General features: G+C 34.1%; 3 protein-coding genes across 3 annotated transcripts in view; 2 read left to right on the top strand and 1 right to left on the bottom strand.

Moving 5' to 3' along the window:
* The window catches only part of LOC131952629 (run domain Beclin-1-interacting and cysteine-rich domain-containing protein), a 28,899-nt gene extending 23,177 nt beyond the window's left edge, over positions 1-5,722 (top strand). Inside the window, exons 15-25 of the mRNA XM_059315377.1 lie at positions 267-402; positions 512-586; positions 1,004-1,077; positions 1,330-1,394; positions 1,741-2,041; positions 3,362-3,440; positions 3,739-3,813; positions 4,053-4,143; positions 4,454-4,526; positions 4,748-4,913; positions 5,597-5,722. Coding sequence (XP_059171360.1) covers positions 267-402; positions 512-586; positions 1,004-1,077; positions 1,330-1,394; positions 1,741-2,041; positions 3,362-3,440; positions 3,739-3,813; positions 4,053-4,143; positions 4,454-4,526; positions 4,748-4,913 — 1,135 coding nt within the window. The 3' untranslated portion in view covers positions 5,597-5,722. The remainder of the gene's footprint in view (positions 1-266; positions 403-511; positions 587-1,003; positions 1,078-1,329; positions 1,395-1,740; positions 2,042-3,361; positions 3,441-3,738; positions 3,814-4,052; positions 4,144-4,453; positions 4,527-4,747; positions 4,914-5,596) is intronic.
* A 2,097-nt stretch (positions 5,723-7,819) lies between these two features.
* On the top strand, positions 7,820-14,331 carry LOC131952617 (mucin-2-like). The gene is made up of 4 exons (XM_059315366.1): positions 7,820-7,905; positions 12,214-12,338; positions 12,796-12,988; positions 13,313-14,331. Exons 2-4 carry the CDS (start codon positions 12,285-12,287, stop codon positions 14,329-14,331), a joined length of 1,266 nt encoding a protein of 421 aa, XP_059171349.1. The 5' UTR covers positions 7,820-7,905; positions 12,214-12,284.
* A 551-nt stretch (positions 14,332-14,882) lies between these two features.
* LOC131952607 (phospholipid-transporting ATPase IF) overlaps positions 14,883-19,104 on the bottom strand; it is a 30,293-nt gene continuing 26,071 nt past the window's right edge. The window contains exon 31 of the mRNA XM_059315356.1: positions 14,883-18,384. Within this exon, the coding sequence (XP_059171339.1) occupies positions 17,752-18,384 (633 nt within the window). The 3' untranslated portion in view covers positions 14,883-17,751. The remainder of the gene's footprint in view (positions 18,385-19,104) is intronic.

Here is a 19,104-nt window from a genome sequence, read left to right as displayed (position 1 = left end):
TGTATAAAATTGTAGCTTATCCATATTAGGCCTTAGATATTTTGAATCAAACTTTGTAAATGTACCTGCTCTAATGCTAATATTTTGAATCAAACTTTGTAAATGTACCTGCTCTAATGCTAATATTTTGAATCAAACTTTGTAAATGTACCTGCTCTAATGCTAATATTTTGAATCAAACTTTGTAAATGTACCTGCTCTAATGCTAATATTTTGAATCAAACTTTGTAAATGTACCTGCTCTAATGCTAACTTGCCTCTTGCAGTAACTTTGAAGAATCCACCAACCCTGGATCAGCGGAGTCCATCGCCATCTCGCTGCTAAAAAAGTTTTCTGAAAAACATCTCCCAAAAGCTTCGGAACTGAAATGGCTGGTCTCTGAAAGAGATGCCCCTCAAAGTGTAAGTCACTGACCAACACTAGTTTGATAAAACTTAACACATCTCTTTACTAAAGATTCACTGAAAGTTGTTCCATGTAATGTCTAATATTAAACTTTATTGTTGGCAGTTGCTTCCCTTGCCGTCTTCCATCCCCATCTCACCAGATGATGTCAACAGTACAGTTCTGGCCACGCCCAACAGAGTGGGTTTCTTTCTTTCTTTAACACTAAACACTTGATTTCTTTCTTTCTTTAACACTAAACACTTGATTTCTTTCTTTCTTTAACACTAAACACTAAGTTTATTTCTTTCTTTAACACTAAACAGTTGGTTTATTTCTTTCTTTAGCTTAACACCAGCTTAAAAGTTTATCTGACATATGCTATGTTATAGTTTGGTCAAATATTTAGTTAAGAATCTAACCCGTCTCTTATCAAACTCTTTCACACAACATGAACCATTTCTTTCATTACAGAACCCTTTCTCTCATCATGTAAAATGTTTCTCTCCTCACATGAACCATTTTATCGTATGAACACTTCCTTATGTCACATACGCTCCACCTAATGTAGCCTTACAACTACACAAGTATTTTAATAACGTAACAAATCTTGAGCAGACGCGACTGCGAGGCAACATGGAATGGGCCCCACCCAGAGCACAGATTATATTTAGTGTTCACCCGCCTGAAAAGTAGGTCATGCTTTATTTTATCATGGGTTGGAATGGAAATTTTTAATGAGATTTACAAAATAATAATAAAATATTTTTTTGAACTACAATAAAGGTGTTTCTATAAATCATGGTATTAAAATTAAAGTTTAGTACGCTTAAGTAGCTATAGTATAGGTTAAAAATTAATTGGAGTTCTGTAAAAATGAGAACCCATACATGTGTATAATGTCATCAGCATTGGTTTACAATGGGACCATCTGTATCTTTCAGGCAATCTGTTGTGATGAGTCGGCAAAACTTTCGCTGTGCTGGCTGTGGTTTGAGGGTGGATCCAGGTATAGAGAAAAGCATTCTCACTGTCTTCATTAAAAATTTAATTAACCATTTTATCAATCAGCCACTAGCTAGATGTCTTTAATTTTACATTGAAAGATATTGATAGGTTCATTAACCACTATCTCTTTACTATTCTCCTACATTTTTCATCTTGTAAAAATCCGTCTTCTTTTATTCTTTGTCTTGACCACCTGAATCTAGGTAAACATTTAATTGAGAGTATGTTTATTTTTAAAATTTTCTATCTCTAGTATTGCAGTTGCTGAAAAAAAAAACTTTTTGTTTACTATACATTTAATTCTGCTTGTAATATTCAGAGAATAAAAATTGTTCCGCTGTCCCCAGCTTTGATGAAAAGGTACAAGTACTGTGAGTACCTGGGAAAGTACTTCTGTCAGTGCTGTCACACAGGGGAGACCTCCATCATACCTGGGCATGTACTGGAGCGCTGGCACTTCAACCGCTACCCCGTAGCCACATTCTCATACACCCTGCTGGAGAAAATGTGGGCGGAGCCTCTCTTCCACGTGGACACCATCAACCCGTCGCTGTACCGACGCGTCCGAGGGCTGGAGAACATTAGAGAGTGTCGTCAGCAGCTGGTCCATCTCCAGTCCCTGTTGGGTGTCTGCAAGAGAGATCCAAAGTAAGAGTGACTCCTCTAACTTTAAAAGAGAGATCCAAAGTAAGAGTGACTCCTCTAACTTTAAAAGAGAGATCCAAAGTAAGAGTGACTCCTCTAACTTTAAAAGAGAGATCCAAAGTAAGAGTGACTCCTCTAACTTTAAAAGAGAGATCCAAAGTAAGAGGTCTAGAGTGACTCCTCTTAACTCCCAAATAACTAGTGACTCCTCTAACTTTAAAAGAGAGATCCCAAGTAAAATGTCTAGAGTGACTCCTCTTAACTCCCAAATAACTAGTGACTCCTCTAACTTTAAAAGAGAGATCCCAAGTAAAATGTCTAGAGTGACTCCTCTTAACTCCCAAATAACTAGTGACTCCTCTAACTTTAAAAGAGAGATCCCAAGTAAAATGTCTAGAGTGACTCCTCTTAACTCCCAAATAACTAGTGACTCCTCTAACTTTAAAAGAGAGATCCCAAGTAAAATGTCTAGAGTGACTCCTCTTAACTCCCAAATAACTAGTGACTCCTCTAACTTTAAAAGAGAGATCCCAAGTAAAATGTCTAGAGTGACTCCTCTTAACTCCCAAATAACTAGTGACTCCTCTAACTTTAAAAGCGAGACTTCAATTTATTATTTTTTCAAATGTTTCTGCACTGAAATCATTAGCTTCTCAACCTATATATATATATTTGAACCCTATGACTTAAGACAAATAATGAAAAATACAATGACAAGGCTCTAAATTTAAAGAATCAAATTAAAAAAAAAACACCCAGTCACAAATGTTTCAACCTTAGTGTGGTGATGTAATGTGTATGAAAGGTGAATATGTGGAACGGATCACTGCGTGTGTGTATGTATCATGTAGTGAGATGTGAGGCCAGGTGTGTTGATGTGTATGTTGTTGTACGGAATGAACGAGGGTACAAGGGAAGCGACTGGTTGGGTGACAGTGGCTGTGTTGTGAGCGGGGGAAAGGTGGTATGAATGGGGAGGACAGTTGAAAGTTGGAGTGAAAGCAGACAGGTTGATGTGGGACTAGGTGGCGCGTTGAAGAGAAATAAAGGATACTGTGATACCTAGCCTCAATCGTGTTGGTTGTGTATTCTATTGAGATCCTGACACCCTCACACTTAGGTCTCCAACAGATTAATTTATTGCATTATATTAATATTATAATTTAATTCTTTTGTTTATTCTGAAAAATAATAATAAAGAATTTCTTAATCATTTTATATTTACATTTCTGATATTATGACATGATGTCACTAAAGCAACAATAATAAAAATTAAACCTTTTAAAAATTCACTGTCTAACGTTGTTGTATTGCCTTGTGTAGAATTCTGAAAGAGATGCGGAGACTACCCAGCCATTGGATAAGCAATGATGACGCCTACTCTATGGACGACTTTGTTAAGGTAAACTCACTGATAAACACACTTTACATTCTCTATAACTATACACTGAGGCTAAAATCATTCATATAATTTTTTTATTGTCTAAGCCTTAAAACATCTTACACTACGCTGCTGATACATTCATTGTAGTAGATGGATAAAATTTTCTTTAAAATTCTGAAATATTGGGAATAGATAGTTCAATGGTGTGAGTATTGAATTAAGTGATAAAAATAGTGTAGAGCAAAAAATCATTTTTATCAAAAGATCTGTATGGTCTATCCTTGTACCAATATTTTTTCCCTATATTTCCTTTCAGGTGAAAACAGGAGCCATGCTGAGCCACATCAAGGCTTTTATTTCTCTAGCCCTGTCTCATGTAGAAGACTGTCAGGTAATTCTTTAACATATGATGACAGACAATTTAAGTGCATATATTTCTGTTGCAAGCATGTTTGTTTAATTTTTCCAAAACAAGCATCAAGCTGCTTGTCATGAGTTAAGAGTCACATTTGTTAACTTTAAGCTCAGATGCCATTGATGTGTCTACTATAAAGCTCTGGTACCTGAGTTTACTTTGATGTGTTTACGTTGAGCCCTGACGTCATTGCTTTGTTTACCTTGTGTCACCAGCTGTGTCAAGGCCTAGGTTTCATCTGCGGGATGTGTCATGACCCCAAGGTTATCTTCCCCTTCCAGCTGGAGTCTGTTGTCAGCTGTCAAGGTAAGGTTTTAGTACAGGTATATCAGGGGGAGGTGTGGCTTCAATCTGGTGGGGTGGGGGGGTTGTAATTGGGGTGGAAGGTTGGGGTTCACTGGAGTGTTGGGTTTTATTGGGGGTGAAGGGTTGGGTTTTAATGGGGTTGATTGTTGGGTTCTATTGTGGTGGAGGTTTGGGTTTGATCTGATGGAGGGTTGGGTTTGATCTGTTAGTGGGGTTAGTAATGGTGTGCTATGTTAGGTTTAATCTGGGGAGGATAGATGGATTGGTTAACAAATGTCTAGCTTAGTTTATGAATTTGATTTCTTTTCAGTTTGTCAGTCCTGCTACCATAAAGGATGTTTTGTTCCTGATAAGTGCCCTAAGTGTATACGCATGGAAGCCAGGTTCGTGCCATACACGTTTTCATTCTGTAAAGCTAGATGTTGGTAGTCTAGTGGAAAAATTGTGTTAAAAATCTTTTGCTTTTGAAGTAATATTTGTCTTGGGTTCTTTGATGTGTTCACGGTTCAAAGATACACTGTGAATAGGAATTAAGTTTTGAGAATTTTGCCATAATTGTGTTTAAAGACGGGATGTATGTTTAATGTTGGCATTTTTCTTCAAGGATATTTGACACAATAAGCTTACAGCTCCGCCCAGTGCATAACAAATTTAAAAGAGTTAAGAAAAAATTTATCCTTGCTATACAAAAGAAATTGGCATTCAGGAACCGTTGGATATTTCACAGAAGGGAGTCGCAGACAGAGGTTGCTGTAGAATTTACAGTCTAAGTGAATAAACCACCTTTGTTTCTTTCCTCTCCTGGACATTTGAGGGATTCTTTTGGTGCTTAAACTATTTGTATTTGCATAAGATCAGCTACATTATCTAAATTAGCTGAAATAATTTATAAAAATTTAAATTATGCACATCTTACCCATATTCCTAGTTTTTATGCTGTTTCTCAAGTATGCATGTATTTTTATGTTTTAGGGTGGGACAAAATTTTTGGTTTAACCCTCTACTTTTCTCAATAAATTTTTTTTATACCTTTTCCTATTTTTAATTTTGTTTTGCTATTTATGATTTCTACTCATTTTTTAAAAAAAGAAATCCTAGATTTTCATTTGCTTTTATAAGTTCCCATGTAAAATTGATATTTTATAATTACATTTTCTGACTTGTGTCTCTTTATTCTCAAAGAACTCCAGCATTTATTACTTCTTCAACAATTTTTTTTTTAATCCTAAAATTAACTATGTATTTTAAAATTTAATCCCTAATTTTCTATTAAAGAGGGTTTTTGCTCATAATATATAAGTATTAAAATTGTATTTGTGATTTAATTATTGTAATGCTTACTTTATTTAATTAACATTTCTAGTTAAATTTAAAAACTAAAATTTTAGCGTGTGAAAACATTTAATGTAGTCAGTGAATTATACTAATGGAAAGACAATTTGTATGTCAATAGACGGAAGATGCAAGAGGAGCAGTTATCCCCTGACAGCCCAGACTCTGGAGAAAATGATGAGAGCACAAGCTCGGATAAAACTTTAGTGTCAGCGGGAAGCCCGATGGCCGACAGCTTGGATGGCAGCCCATTGAGTGGTGGTTGCAGGTGACGTCAGTGATATCTTGTTGCTTCATGTCAAATAGCTTTCATGTGATTTTTACCTTGATCCTTCTTTATGCTAAAAATTATTTATCTGTTACATTGTTTATAAGCTCAGGTCATCTATATAGATTATACTAATCTATTTTTTATGTATCCAGTGAATTGTGAGTCATTTTTTGAACATTGTGAAGAGGTTGTTTGTATTTATGATGTGGTGTTATCAAGTAAGAAATTCCATTTTTTAGTCATATTATTCATGTCTGTTCATTTTTCAAACAAAATATTATTATAATGATAAATTATTCAATAGGTTTTTTAATGATTTTTTAAATTGTGATAACCAATGCTGATAATTTATTATTTGTTTGCAAACTATTGTTTTTTTTTTACAAGTCAGGAAACATTCACCTGTACCTGACAGCTGTATTGTTTGTGTACCAACACCGAACCATAGTCTTTCACTGTTTATTTAATACCATACGCATCATGTCATTGTTAGTCTGTCCTTTCAGTTTCTTATGTCAAGTATAAAATTTGTTACAGTATAAAGTAATATCATTCAGTGCCTTAGATTGTTAATGTTCATTATATTAAAAAAAGCATACATTGTTTAAAAGTAAGAGATTTTATTTAGTTGCTAGAGAATTAGATGCCACAAATAAAAAGCAATATGGTTAACAGCCTCAATGTATTTCTCTCAATAAAAAATATCTTATGATATTGCAACATAAAATTTTTTATACCGACTGAGTTGGTGCATTATTAAAAAAATTGTTCTTCCTCTTTCTTTTATTTCAAATAATAAACAATTTGATTACATATATATTTCTTCTTGTTATTTCTTGTTTTGACCATGTATAAATTTTGTTTTATACATACTTGCAACTAGCCTGTTAGACAACATGCACAAAAGAAAAAAAATCCTACAATTTTTGAATATGAACAACCTTAACCATTAGGATTATTAATTAGAAATTATATATCTCTGTATAAATGACAGCTTCAGATTCCCCTACCTGTTGTTCTATATCCTTTCCTTCAAGAATCCTAGTTCTGATGTCTTAAGCATGCTAGAGCAATAGCAACATAAAGCTGGTCATGAATAAAACCATACTCTAAAATTTGCAAACACAAGTCAACTGGAAGCTCTTTTCTTTAGAGAACAATGATGTTTAGTGGTCATTGGGGATAAATCTATTTCAGGAAAAAGTACAATTTCTTTTAACCTGCCACATTCAAAATTTCTGAAATAATAAAATTTGTTTTTATAAGTCCTCATTTAGTATTAATTTTTCATAATAACAATTTCAAGCAACTAATTTTTAATCGTAGTTTTGTAATACTAAGGCTAATATCATTTATCAATAATATCAAGGAACTTGTTTGTTTAAAAATTAAATAGCCATTCCCCGTAACTCTTCTAGGCTTGTTCAAAACTCTGTATTATTTTGGTTGTCCTTAAAGCGGCAGCATATTATTTACTATTTACATAAAGTGTGGCATTTTAAAGTGGGCCTTTTATTTAGATCTAGTATATTAATAGTAATAAAAAGGTTATAAAACTGTAAGATTTATTCGAATGTAAAAGCACACAATGAAAATCTATAGATTCTATCGAAACTGAGTAATAAAATAAAATGGGTGGTGTTGATATCTTCAGAAAATAAAGACAACTACCCATTATATTACTATTTGAATAAACCTCAACGCAGCTGGATCTACCTTTTAATTTAGTTACACTCACTGGATTTACGATCTAGATTCTATACTATACACTACTACACTATACTAGATCTAGAGCTATTTCGATTTACAGGCGGACGAACAGGCAGAAAAAACAAACGATGAAATTGAGATTTAGGATTTAAAAAAAATTGTATCGATATCAGTACATTAAATTAAATTATATGAACGTGTTTAAGAATAACGAGAAAGAAAAAAAGAAGCAGAATATAACTGCGTGGTGTAAAAATAATGCAATAGTTAAAATGCGAAAATGTGTCAACATATACAGCTAATGGGAACCACCCTTGTTTAGTTCAGAGTGACTTCCCCTAATTTAGCGGCAAGAAGAAAAGTTTCATGTTGACTCGACTAGACTAGTTTTAAAATTAATCCTTGATCAAGACTTTCTACTCTTTTTAATTTTATTTTAGAAAACTGAAGTAATAAATCTACGTTTTTTTTTAGAATGTATTAGATTAAAATCTCGATCTATTCTAGAATCTAGTCTAGATTTAGATTTCTAAGTAGGCCCTACTAACTAAACTAACTATTAAATAAAGAAGGCCAATACTAAACTTAAACTTAAAACTAGGGCCCTAATAGTAGCGAGGCTCACTAAATCTTAATTTTAATTTTTTATTTTTTTAACCAATACCAATAAAAGCTAGAGATATTTTTCTAACTAACTAGGCACTACATTTGATGATTTTAGCTCATTATGAACTAAAATACATGATTTTAATTATTGGTGCCATACAGCTTAGCTGTGAAAGATTTTTCCATGACAACCAGTCTGAGATCTGATTCCTAAAGTTGACCTGAAAACTACCTAGGAGGTTCGTAAGGATCATGTGTGGGGAGGGGGAAGTGGAGGTATGCTGTAATAAAACGAAATCGAAAGGATACTCGTAACTTGGTTATGTAATCTATTTACTATATTTTTAGCAAACGCCAAATGAATGAACCAAAAATAATCACGTATAAATGTTTAAAAATATATAGATCTAAACTTTTTAAAGGTATTCATTTTCACGTTTTATTCAGTCTTGATTAATCAGTGTAAATAGGAATGTTTAATTAGGACAATTATGCATAATAATACATAGATCTAGATTGAGTTAACGGCGGAATCTAACCCTCCTCCCTTATCCAGCATGGAAGCTTTGTCTAGGCTGAGTTTTAAATATTAAAAAAAAGTATATAGGCATAATAAAATATCTGTTTTTATTTTTAAAACTGTCGTTGCATTAAATTTCATCACATGTGAGCGAGAAATGCATTCCAAACCTCGCCACTCATAGGCTGTGCGTAGTGACGGCTCGCTCGCGTTGTTTTGTCAACGAGAGAAACATCGCCCGTCCGAAGCTAGATCTAGATCCATGTGGAGTTTTAATACTTAAATTTGTATCTAGAGCTGGTGTGTAGATCTAGATAGATCTATTTAAAGATTGTTAGGCTACGCCTATCACATTAACGTTGATCACTTGTGAGTGAAAAATTATGCAAATTCGTCACGAGCCCGCTTGCGTTCTTTCGTCACGCGAGCGTGTGCGCAAGTCCCTGTACTGTGTCAACTAGATCTAGATCTAAGAATGCAAACTTTTGTTTATGCAGGCTGTCCTCTAATATGATTATTATAATTTATTAGCCTAGCCCTTCTGGATCTAAATCATAATAATCAATTATATAAAAATGAAAGCAAATGAAAATAATATTAACTATAATTCGATCTAGTAGTAATTAGTAATAATAAAATCAAGTAAATAATTTAGCACTTAGACTTTTTCGAGATCGCGTTTCACCACGAGATCACGGGTTTACGGGCTTTTACAGAAATACCAACTAATTCCTATCTTCCCGTGTTCAGATCGAAATACTTAATTAATTTGTCCAGCAATGTAAAAATCAAAATTGGAAAATATTCAATTAACGCTCGCCAACACAAACGTAGTAAAGAGTCGATAGAGCCACCTAGGCGAACGTCTGCCGCCAAATAGCGGTCACGTGGGTTATGGAATTTTTACTTCTGGTGGTGACCGTTTTGGAGAATTTTAAAAAAAAATAGCGCATGTAATATTCGATTTATTTTTACACAGACTGTTAAATCTAATATTGATGTACTTTCGGTTTCCGATCTACATCGTAGTTGCTAATATTTAAAAAGATCTACGAATGTTTGTCGGCACCACTTTTTGAGCTTCGGTCTTCATTATCCAAAGCAATTTATAGCGTTTCTCTGGCATATTTAGCACTGCCAACTATAGTTTGTTTACATTATGTGAAAAAAACGCAATTTTTCACGAGGTAAACATTTTAAAAATGAATTCCTATAAAGTCACTTGGGCAGACAAGAAAAATGTCCGAAACTAAGCGTCCGGTTTAGGACGCCATGTTGTTGTTACAGAGGCGTAGCGACCCTTCCCGGCGCCCGGGGACAAACTTTTCGATTAGCACCCCCCCCTCGAGATTTTGATTTGCACCCCCCCTCGAGATTTTGATTTGCACCCCCCTCAAACTTTCAATTTGCACCCCCCTCAACCTTTCAATTTATTTTTCCAACCCATTTTGGCGCCCCCTAAGCTCGGCGCCCGGGGACATGTGTCCCCCCCCCCCCTCGCTACGCTACTGTGTTGTTAGCAACCAGAGACGCTTTCAAGTTAGTTATCCTTGCTATAATAAGTATGCATCAAATACTCTCACCAATACCAATCTGAAGGGTAGATCGATGTGTTTCGCGGGCTTTTATAGCCTTGTAAGATACCTATCATCACATGGCCAGGTAAAAGATCACTAATGATTCTCAATTAGCCTAATTACGCATGAAATCAAGGCCAAATTGTGAGCCCATTTGAAATAATATACAACCCTTTTAGCGTCTATTGCGCATACTTCCGTACAGCATCCATCACAATAGCGATGACGTCACAATTAAAAATTACGTGCTTTCAGTGACCTTTTTTGGGCGCCGATTTCTTAAAATGGTTATAAAATAATTACAATATTTTTTCACTAAACGATCAGTCTAATAATAGCCTACCGAACAGTGCCATTTGGACACATAACAGACCATTATTTAAAGTTTTTAAACAACTCAAACTATACCCATGTTTACGTTTGACCTACATTGTCGGAAGCAAATTTTAATTTTTTTTTCTGGCAAAAATAGCTTTGTCATCTTCAGATAGCTTAAAATACGCAAAAAAAAACGCCATTTTTCGCGTGATAATTATTTTTAATGTTAATGTTAAGGTGGTCTCTCGAACAAAGCTGAAAAAATTGCCCAATCGTAGGCCAAGGTGTGGTAGCCATGTTCTGGTTAGCAACCAAGGACGCTTTCGAGTTAGTGAGCCTCTCTACCTAATAGTAAAATACTAGACATCTAGATCTAGATTAGATCTAATAACTTTACTTGACTTGGTACTAAAGAAAAGTACTAACTTATAGATCTAGTATTATTCTAATTTCTAAATAGGCTAATCTATACTCTATCTATACTAATTTTTCTATACACTGTCTTATACTCTATACGCAGTCTATAGTATAGTATTACTCGCTAACTTGGAGGCGTGGTCGGTTGCTAACAACAATATGGCGCCCGGACCGGACGCTTGACTTCCGACGATTTTTCGGCCAAATTCCAGAGACCTTCTACTAATTAGTATTTAAAATGTTTACCACGCGCTAAATGGCGGGACTTTCACGTTATAACAACAAGCTATAGGTGGCAGGGCTATATTTGCCAGAAAAGCATTTTAAAATTTGCGTTGGAGAATGAAGGCTAAATTTAAAAGTTGGTTTCATCAAAAATACTAGAACTTTTTAAATATTGATTTCCATATTACAAAATTGATTTCCATACTAAAGCATTATTAGTTTTATCAGTCTATGAAAAAATAAATCAAATATCGTCAACCGTTTTTTTATGAGACCAGCCGAAAAAATGACAACCAAATTTAAAAAAAAAAAAAACCACGTGACCACTATTTGGTGATCACTAGTGAGGAACTCTTGTGCATGGCCACTTAAAAAGTCGAACTTGATTTGTGGTTTTCTTTAGCTTCAAGCTTAAGAAGAGTTGTCATGGAGAGATGTGTTGGACATGGCAGTGATTGACAATAAATATTAAATTAAGTAATTTAGTTTAAAACGAACTAAAAACTCCAAAGTTAGTGCCTAATGGATTAAATATGGATGTCTATTATTCAGTGGTCATGTTTAAATTGATAATTGCGTAAATTCTAGATTTAGTGAGAAAAACTACTATAGTACAACAGTGACTTGGGGTGTCTGCATCTGGGGACACCATTTGCCATTTAGAATTTTGGACATAGGTTCAGAGGGGGGGGGGGGTGGAGACCGAAATATCAAATGTCAAACAATGACAATGAATGTGATGTGAATGTTCTACTTATGTTGTACCTCTATCCTATCTCTAACCCTAATTCTAACCCTAGCCATAGGTCACTGCGCAGAGCTATCTTTTGCAGACTAAGTGGAGATGTTGAGGAGAAAAATCTTCTTCCGAGTAGTCAATTCAAAATTTGTAATGCTAATAATGAAATTCTAACAGACCTAATAAATAACAATCTATTAGGCCTATATTTATAAGCGTTTATGATTTTGAGCTTAGCACTTAGTGTTTAGGTGTACATTCTGATTCAGATTGTTTTAGAATGTAGGCTATAGGCCTACATTTAATTTTTAAATTATAAGCTTGTAGGTAAAACAACTTGAACTATTTGTATTAGGAATTTTGGCTGCACTACAATAGAATTGTCAGAATAAATTTGACAGTTGAGCCAGCTGAGTGGATGACTTGATGGATGACAGCAGTGATCATGGCATCTGGTTATCTACAGCTTGCCCCCCAAAGGTAACTAAACTATCTTTCATGATGTCATGTTTACATAGGGGTGGTTGATTTTAAAAACTGTTGAAACATTTTTTTTTGTTTTAGATGGGTAGCCATTAATCAACATAGAAACATATTCATAATTTCTCAAGGGAGTGGCTTTAGGTAAATGAAATTAAGTTTTTGATTCCGTTGAAGACAGCTTAATGTGAATCCCTTTGTACAGACAAACACTATTTGTAGAAAATTTTAATATACATTAGATAAGTATTATAAGTTGCTGCAGTCACTTTGGAGGACTTTGTGTATGGTTTCATACATTCTGTGGATGAGTGTTTGATAATACATTTCTATAATGAGAGGCTCCTGTAGATGAACCCTGTTCATCACAGCAATCATTACCCCATAGATTTTAATTAGCTTAATTAGAAAGCATTTATAACATTTCCTATTGTCAATATGCATGTTGTTTTCTCAGGGTCAGCAAAAGGCCAAGGTGTCAAATGGCAGACAAAACAAACCGCTCTCAAGTAAAATCCCCCCACGAAAAATGATGATGCTTGGTGGAGGTTTAAGTTGTGGTTTCTTCACCCAGAATTCCCCGCCCCCACCTCAGCTGTTGACTGCGAGGAAACAGAGCTCACTCACAGACTTCTTTAGGTCAACAGCAGGTCTGTCGTGCTCAGTCACTCTTCTTTTAAGCTTTAACTAGTATAACATCATTTATAACATATTATTTGAGCGTCAAGTTACAACCAATAATCAAGTCTTAAAATTATCATTTTTTAAAGGATAAAAATTAATTTAAAAAAACCCTCTATAAATTAGACAAAGGATATATTATATTGTTTAATAATTTTATGCCTTTTGGGAGTAAAATAAAATAAACTTTTTCAAAATTTAAATTTAATATGGACCATAATTTTTTGTACCTGTTATTTTATGCTAAGTAAAAATAAAGATTTAGGGCTAATATTGTTAAATCTTGTGTTTAGAAGACAAAAATGTGGAGTTGGTCCAGAATGTCAAGCCATCAAGAAGTCAAGCTACACACAAGACAATGGATGCAGTAGAGTGTGTTGAGGCTGTTGACATCAGGACAGATGTTCTTCACCATTCACCAACCAAAAACTTGTACACACCATCCATAAACACACCATCCACAGACATAACCCCACCAACAGAAAAGATCAACACACCTACCAAAAAGAGCAACACACCATCCACACCAATTAAAAAGATCAACACACCAATTAAGAAGCTCAATACACCAATTAAAAAGATCAACACACCAATTAAGAAGCTCAATACACAATCAGTAAATATTGACTTATCCACTAATAACCTCAACACATCCTCCATGAGCATCAATACACCATCCATAAACATCACGGAGTCCAGTGACATGAACTCACAAACTAACGACTTCACCATGCTAACCATTAACACAACAATCATGAGCACTAACACACCAAACCTTGATATATACACACAGTCCCGTGACATCAACACACCAAACCTGAGCACAGAGTCTGACGACACCAGTGGAGATGAGAAACTATTCACGTCTGCTACTGATTGTGAGTTGGACATAGACAAGGAGAACTTAGAACCAGCTTCGTTAACAGTCAGCGTCAAAGAAAATACACAACGAAGAAAATTATCAGCAGATGAGTGGACTTTCTGTCAGGTTGCGAGTCCACAGACCAAAAAAATCAAACTGGCTAGGGGAGTGGACGATGACATACTGCCATTCTCTTGTCAAACTGCTGACACTAGGCACAAGCGTGAGAGGCCAGTGTTGTCTCCCCTTAAACAGGCTTGTCTAACTGGCATACTGCCTGGAAAAAATCTGGCCGATTTTGACAGCTTTACTTTTTCTAACTCCTTACAGTTGACTGTAGCAGCTGACAATCAGAATGCTGCGGTACTACAAGATGAGAAGTTCAGGAGGCTGAAGGAGAAACATTTGGAGGAGATGGGAACGCTTACTTTCACTCAAACTTTGGTTTAGTCATGTATGGTATTGTACTTAAAAAAAAATGTATGAGTATTATAAGAATTATAGGGATCTTTTTTTTTTCCAAAACATTTTAAAGACTAAATCAATATCCATCCCAAATACTTCTCTTACTCAGGGGCAAGTATCTGGAATAATCGTCCAAATCACAAAGTATTTAAAACAAAGGAAAGTTTTGTCACTTAATCAAATGTACCTCAATTCTCATGTTGTCTGCACATTTGGATTTAGTTATTCAGCATTTGGTTTGTTGTATAAATGTAAATGAGCTTTGTTATCCATGGTCTAATGTAAAGTCATGGGGATTGTCTATTTATTACTTTTGTTTCTGCAAAGTTTTCAGATAGTTTCAAGGGACATAACTTGTTGTATACGAAATTGCTTTTTTTTCCCCTCATCATCTGTACTTCTGCTTCCATCAACAAAACTTAAAAACTGTGAACCCACTACAATTATTACAAATCAATGGAATAAACAAACATGTCACTAACTGTTGAAAATGGAAAAGGACTTTTTTGTTTCAAATGACCAACAAACACTTGTGTAACTCTCACCTCTTTAATGAACCAACAATACATAAAAAATAACAAGATTGCTTGGATGTACAATGTAAATGTATAAAAATGGATTATTTATTAAAATGTTTGTCTTTAAAAATTATTGCTTCTTTTAGAAGTGGGAATTCTAAGATAGACTTACAAATTAGAATATTTTGAATGAAATTAAAAAGTGTTATTTAACAGTCTGTTTTATTGATTTATGTGAAGTTCTTTTAAATACAAATCAAACAATTTTTAGCAACAGCTTTTTAAATAGAATTTTAGCTCACTGACGTTTGCATAAAATATTGTACTGCTTTTGTGTATAAATAGCTTGGTTTAAAACATATTCAAGGCAAACATGTTCACAAAAATGTATGCCCGTATAAATCCACAAAAGTTGTGGCTTTAGCATTGCTTCATTAACTTGGAAATAAACATGCTTTATCTTGAGCTAAGAAAATAGTGATATACCACAGAAGAAGCTCTCATAAAATAAAAGTAAAAAACCTGCAAACCACAAGTAGCTACAGAGATCTGTGGTGCGGCATGGTTTTACTTTCTAGAAATATTCAGAAACACAGATTTAAAAAAATTATGCATCACTGTCCAAATGTTCAGTTTTAAAAATAAAAATTTTCAAAAAGAATTTAAAAATTGAGCAAGAAGATAAACAGCAACTTAGATTCTGTGTGTGGTGCAGCGACTGTAAAAACAAGAAAGACATTTCAAATAGACGGCTACATTTTAGTTGACTATATCATACAATATTCATGCAGTATTGCTTCTATTTAATCCTATAAAAAATTTTGGCATCACAAAATAAAATTTTGCTAACATAATTTTATCTAAGTAGTGGGATGTTGTCTTAACATTTTAGTTTCCATCCGTTGAGTAAACATGAGTTTTGGACTTAAAGGAATTTCCACAAACTTGAAGAAGTCACATTGTAATCATTGCTCATAAGTTAGCTTAAAATCTGTGACAATCCTTTCAACTTATGATTAAAAAAATACTGAGTTATTAACTACATAAGATTGGTAATGTTGACATGATTTATCAAGTAATTTTTACCCACTTATTTCTAAAAAATTGAATACAGCAGCCGAACAGCAAAAAAGGGTAAAAAATTTAGCAATTTGTGACAGTAAAACCTGTGATGAGGAGGTGGGTGACACAAACTTCACATCAATGACATACAACTTTGCATTATATTTACAATATTTCCTAATAAATAGTCATAGAACTATAAATAGTCATACAACATTTTTAAACATCATGAAGGCCTTGTCAGTTGTGACGCTACAATATCAACAAATAACAATTGTAAAAAAAAATTGATGGCAAAATGATTTTTCACCCCAGAAATGATCAGGGTAAAAACTGATTGCAAATTTTTTTGATTTCCCCGTAATACATCGAGGTCACAAAATAGAAATATAAAAAATAAAATTTCAAAACTTGGATACTAAACAGCCTTCTGAGATATTTGAAATTATTGCCAGATAATTGTTTGTTCCATTTATTATTGGTTTCAATTATGACGGATGATAGTTTTTTTATTGTCTCAGATAAGCAGCTTGATGTATCAAATAGTAGTGAAAAGTGATGAGTTATAAAAAAAAATTGTCATTAAGAAAGTAAAGGGCAGGTCATGGAAACTATTTAATTTTTTGCTGTTCACAAAAAACTTAATTTGGCAGCGTACAAAAAAGTATTTAAATGTTTAAAAAATGGCAGCACACAACTCCTCTTTTGGCCTGTGTCAACTGCAGCTCAGATTAAAAAATATCCATCATATGCACTGCACTGAAAATTACTTGGAATGTTTTGTGTAATCATTAATAGGCACAGCATAAATACAATTTAAAAAAAACATATAAGGGTCTTAAGGATTAATTATTATAATCTCTTCCATATTATTTATAAAAGATTAGCTATAATAATCCATAAAAATGGATTAGAAATTGTGAGCGTTCCTTAAAGGAATTAAATAAACTAGCACAGCTAAATAAAAATGGAGACAAGTTTCTTTTCTTTAACACTGGCATTAAGTTATGAAATTATTGGCCTTTTAAAGTGATCCTAATGATAAATCATTGCAAGCTCTGTGAAATTTTCAGTGCTGTTGTAAATAAACACTGTAAAAATATGAATAAAACATAATAAATAAGAGCATTTATCATTGATGGAGAATGCTTTGTACAAATTTAAAAAAATATTATGCATTAAACAGGAAAAAAATCTGAAAAAAAAAATATGGATGATATACTTTGTAAATAAAGCACATTTGGAATGTGGTGATGTACTGAGGAAAGCAACGGTAACCAGAGAAAAATGTTACAACATGCTCATTCATCTTTCAAAGATTACATTAAATTCATTTTAGCATAGGCCTGTCCATATTTCGTTGTACTACTCACTAGGTAAAAATACCAGGAATATGTACACCGTATGCAGGCTTTGTACACAGTGTACCTACAACTTGTTTGCATTGTACTAGTTTAATTTAGAGAATAAATGTGCATTTAAATGGTTTACACAAAAATCACATTTTATCATTTTAAAAAAAGTATGAGGAATGTAATGTTTAGTTTAACCCATTACAAGTGTGTAAATCATCCATCCTACAACTTACCACTTGAGGTGAGTAAAAAATACGCAGTTTGTAGTTTCACCTGTTCACCTTCATATAACTTCAATCTTTCTTTTGTTGGATGTAAGATTTCCATGAAAGAATTTCAGCATGATAGTTCAACAAGCCTACAAAGTTCTCTGAAAGTTTTCAACTGAAAACCAGAACATGTCTGAAATACACTTAGGCTGCCTGGTGAAAATGTATCTGGCCAACATAAAACATAGTCCCATCTGGCGTCTAAAGTTTATAGTTATAGGATTCAGTTTCTTCCTCTGGCACTGACACAGAAACCTGGGGTACTGAGAGTTTATTTCTATCACTGGAACTTTCTTCCTCCAAGACTGGAACAGAGATCTGGGAAGGGGAAAGTCTGGTGACAGAAACTGTGTCAGAATGATCCGAGTCAATTTTTTTATAATTAGTGGCGATCACATCAGGGTATGAGTCATCTAACACAACCTCCAACACTCGGCTCTTCTTCTTGGTGGCGGGCGAGGGCTGGGGTTTTTTAAACTGTTTAGGGGAGTGGGTCCTGTCATGTTTAGGGGAGTGTGTGGTCTGCTTAGCCACACCCCCGTTGCTAGGCACATGCTCCGGTGTGGGCAGATTGTGACTGATGTCCTCTTGCTTGACTGTCAAATCTTGAGTGGGGAGGCTGATGGTGAACACAGTTTCGGAATCTTTTTCTCTAGAGATCACTGGAGCAGAGTTGTTTCTATGGGGGTCCTTCATTTTTATAGCATGTCCATTGCTAGTGTGATGGGTGTTGGTGGGTGGGGCGGGCGCTGACAAATTTTCCGAGGAGAGGCTCAGGGCGGGGTTGACGTATCCGGTCAACTTTTTGTTGAATCCGTTGGGTGAGCTTTGTAGCTGTGGATATAAATAATTTTAGGATGAACTTTTTAAATCAGTAGGCCAACAGGATTTTGATGAATAAATTAAAACACAAAAGTTAAGCTTAAGAAAAGTAGAAACATTTACAGTAATTGACATTCTACCATCCTGAAACAGTAATACAAGAAATTTAATTAAAACAAGTTTAATTAAAACAAAAGACAAAATATATATTACAGTCAATACTCTAATGTAAGATTTTTAGGGTTATGCTATACATTATGACCACTGAATAATATCTTTAATTAAATAATCACATCCTAGCTAGAAATATAATAATTCTAATGTAGCAAAGTTTCATTATCACAAAACTAATCATAACAAAAATGTAATAAAAAAAGGGATGCAGGGCATTCTAGCAATGGAATAAAGGTAAAATGTATTGCTAAGTAAGAGTTTAGCATAAAAATAGATTTTGATGCAATCAAATTGTAGCTATCAAAATTTGATACTGCATTGCCTATTTAGCATATCAAATTTTAGTTATAATTACAATGTGGAATGTGCAAATTAACAAGCTAAAGATTGTTTTTTTTTTCTAAATAAAAGAAGCTTGATATTCAGATCAGAGCAATTTTTTCTCAAATGGAGGAGGAGTTCAGTGCAGATTTCAAAGCAGGAGAGATGTCATAAATTAAGGTCAGGATCTTCTCATACAGACACATACAAACAGCAAAACAAATTCAGTCCATCATT

The sequence above is a fragment of the Physella acuta genome, unplaced genomic scaffold, assembly GCF_028476545.2.
Source record: "Physella acuta isolate Inbredline_101_S28 unplaced genomic scaffold, ASM2847654v3 ptg000072l, whole genome shotgun sequence".
In the NCBI taxonomy this organism is placed as follows: Eukaryota; Metazoa; Mollusca; class Gastropoda; family Physidae; genus Physella; species Physella acuta.
This window is presented reverse-complemented; position numbering and strand designations above follow the sequence as displayed.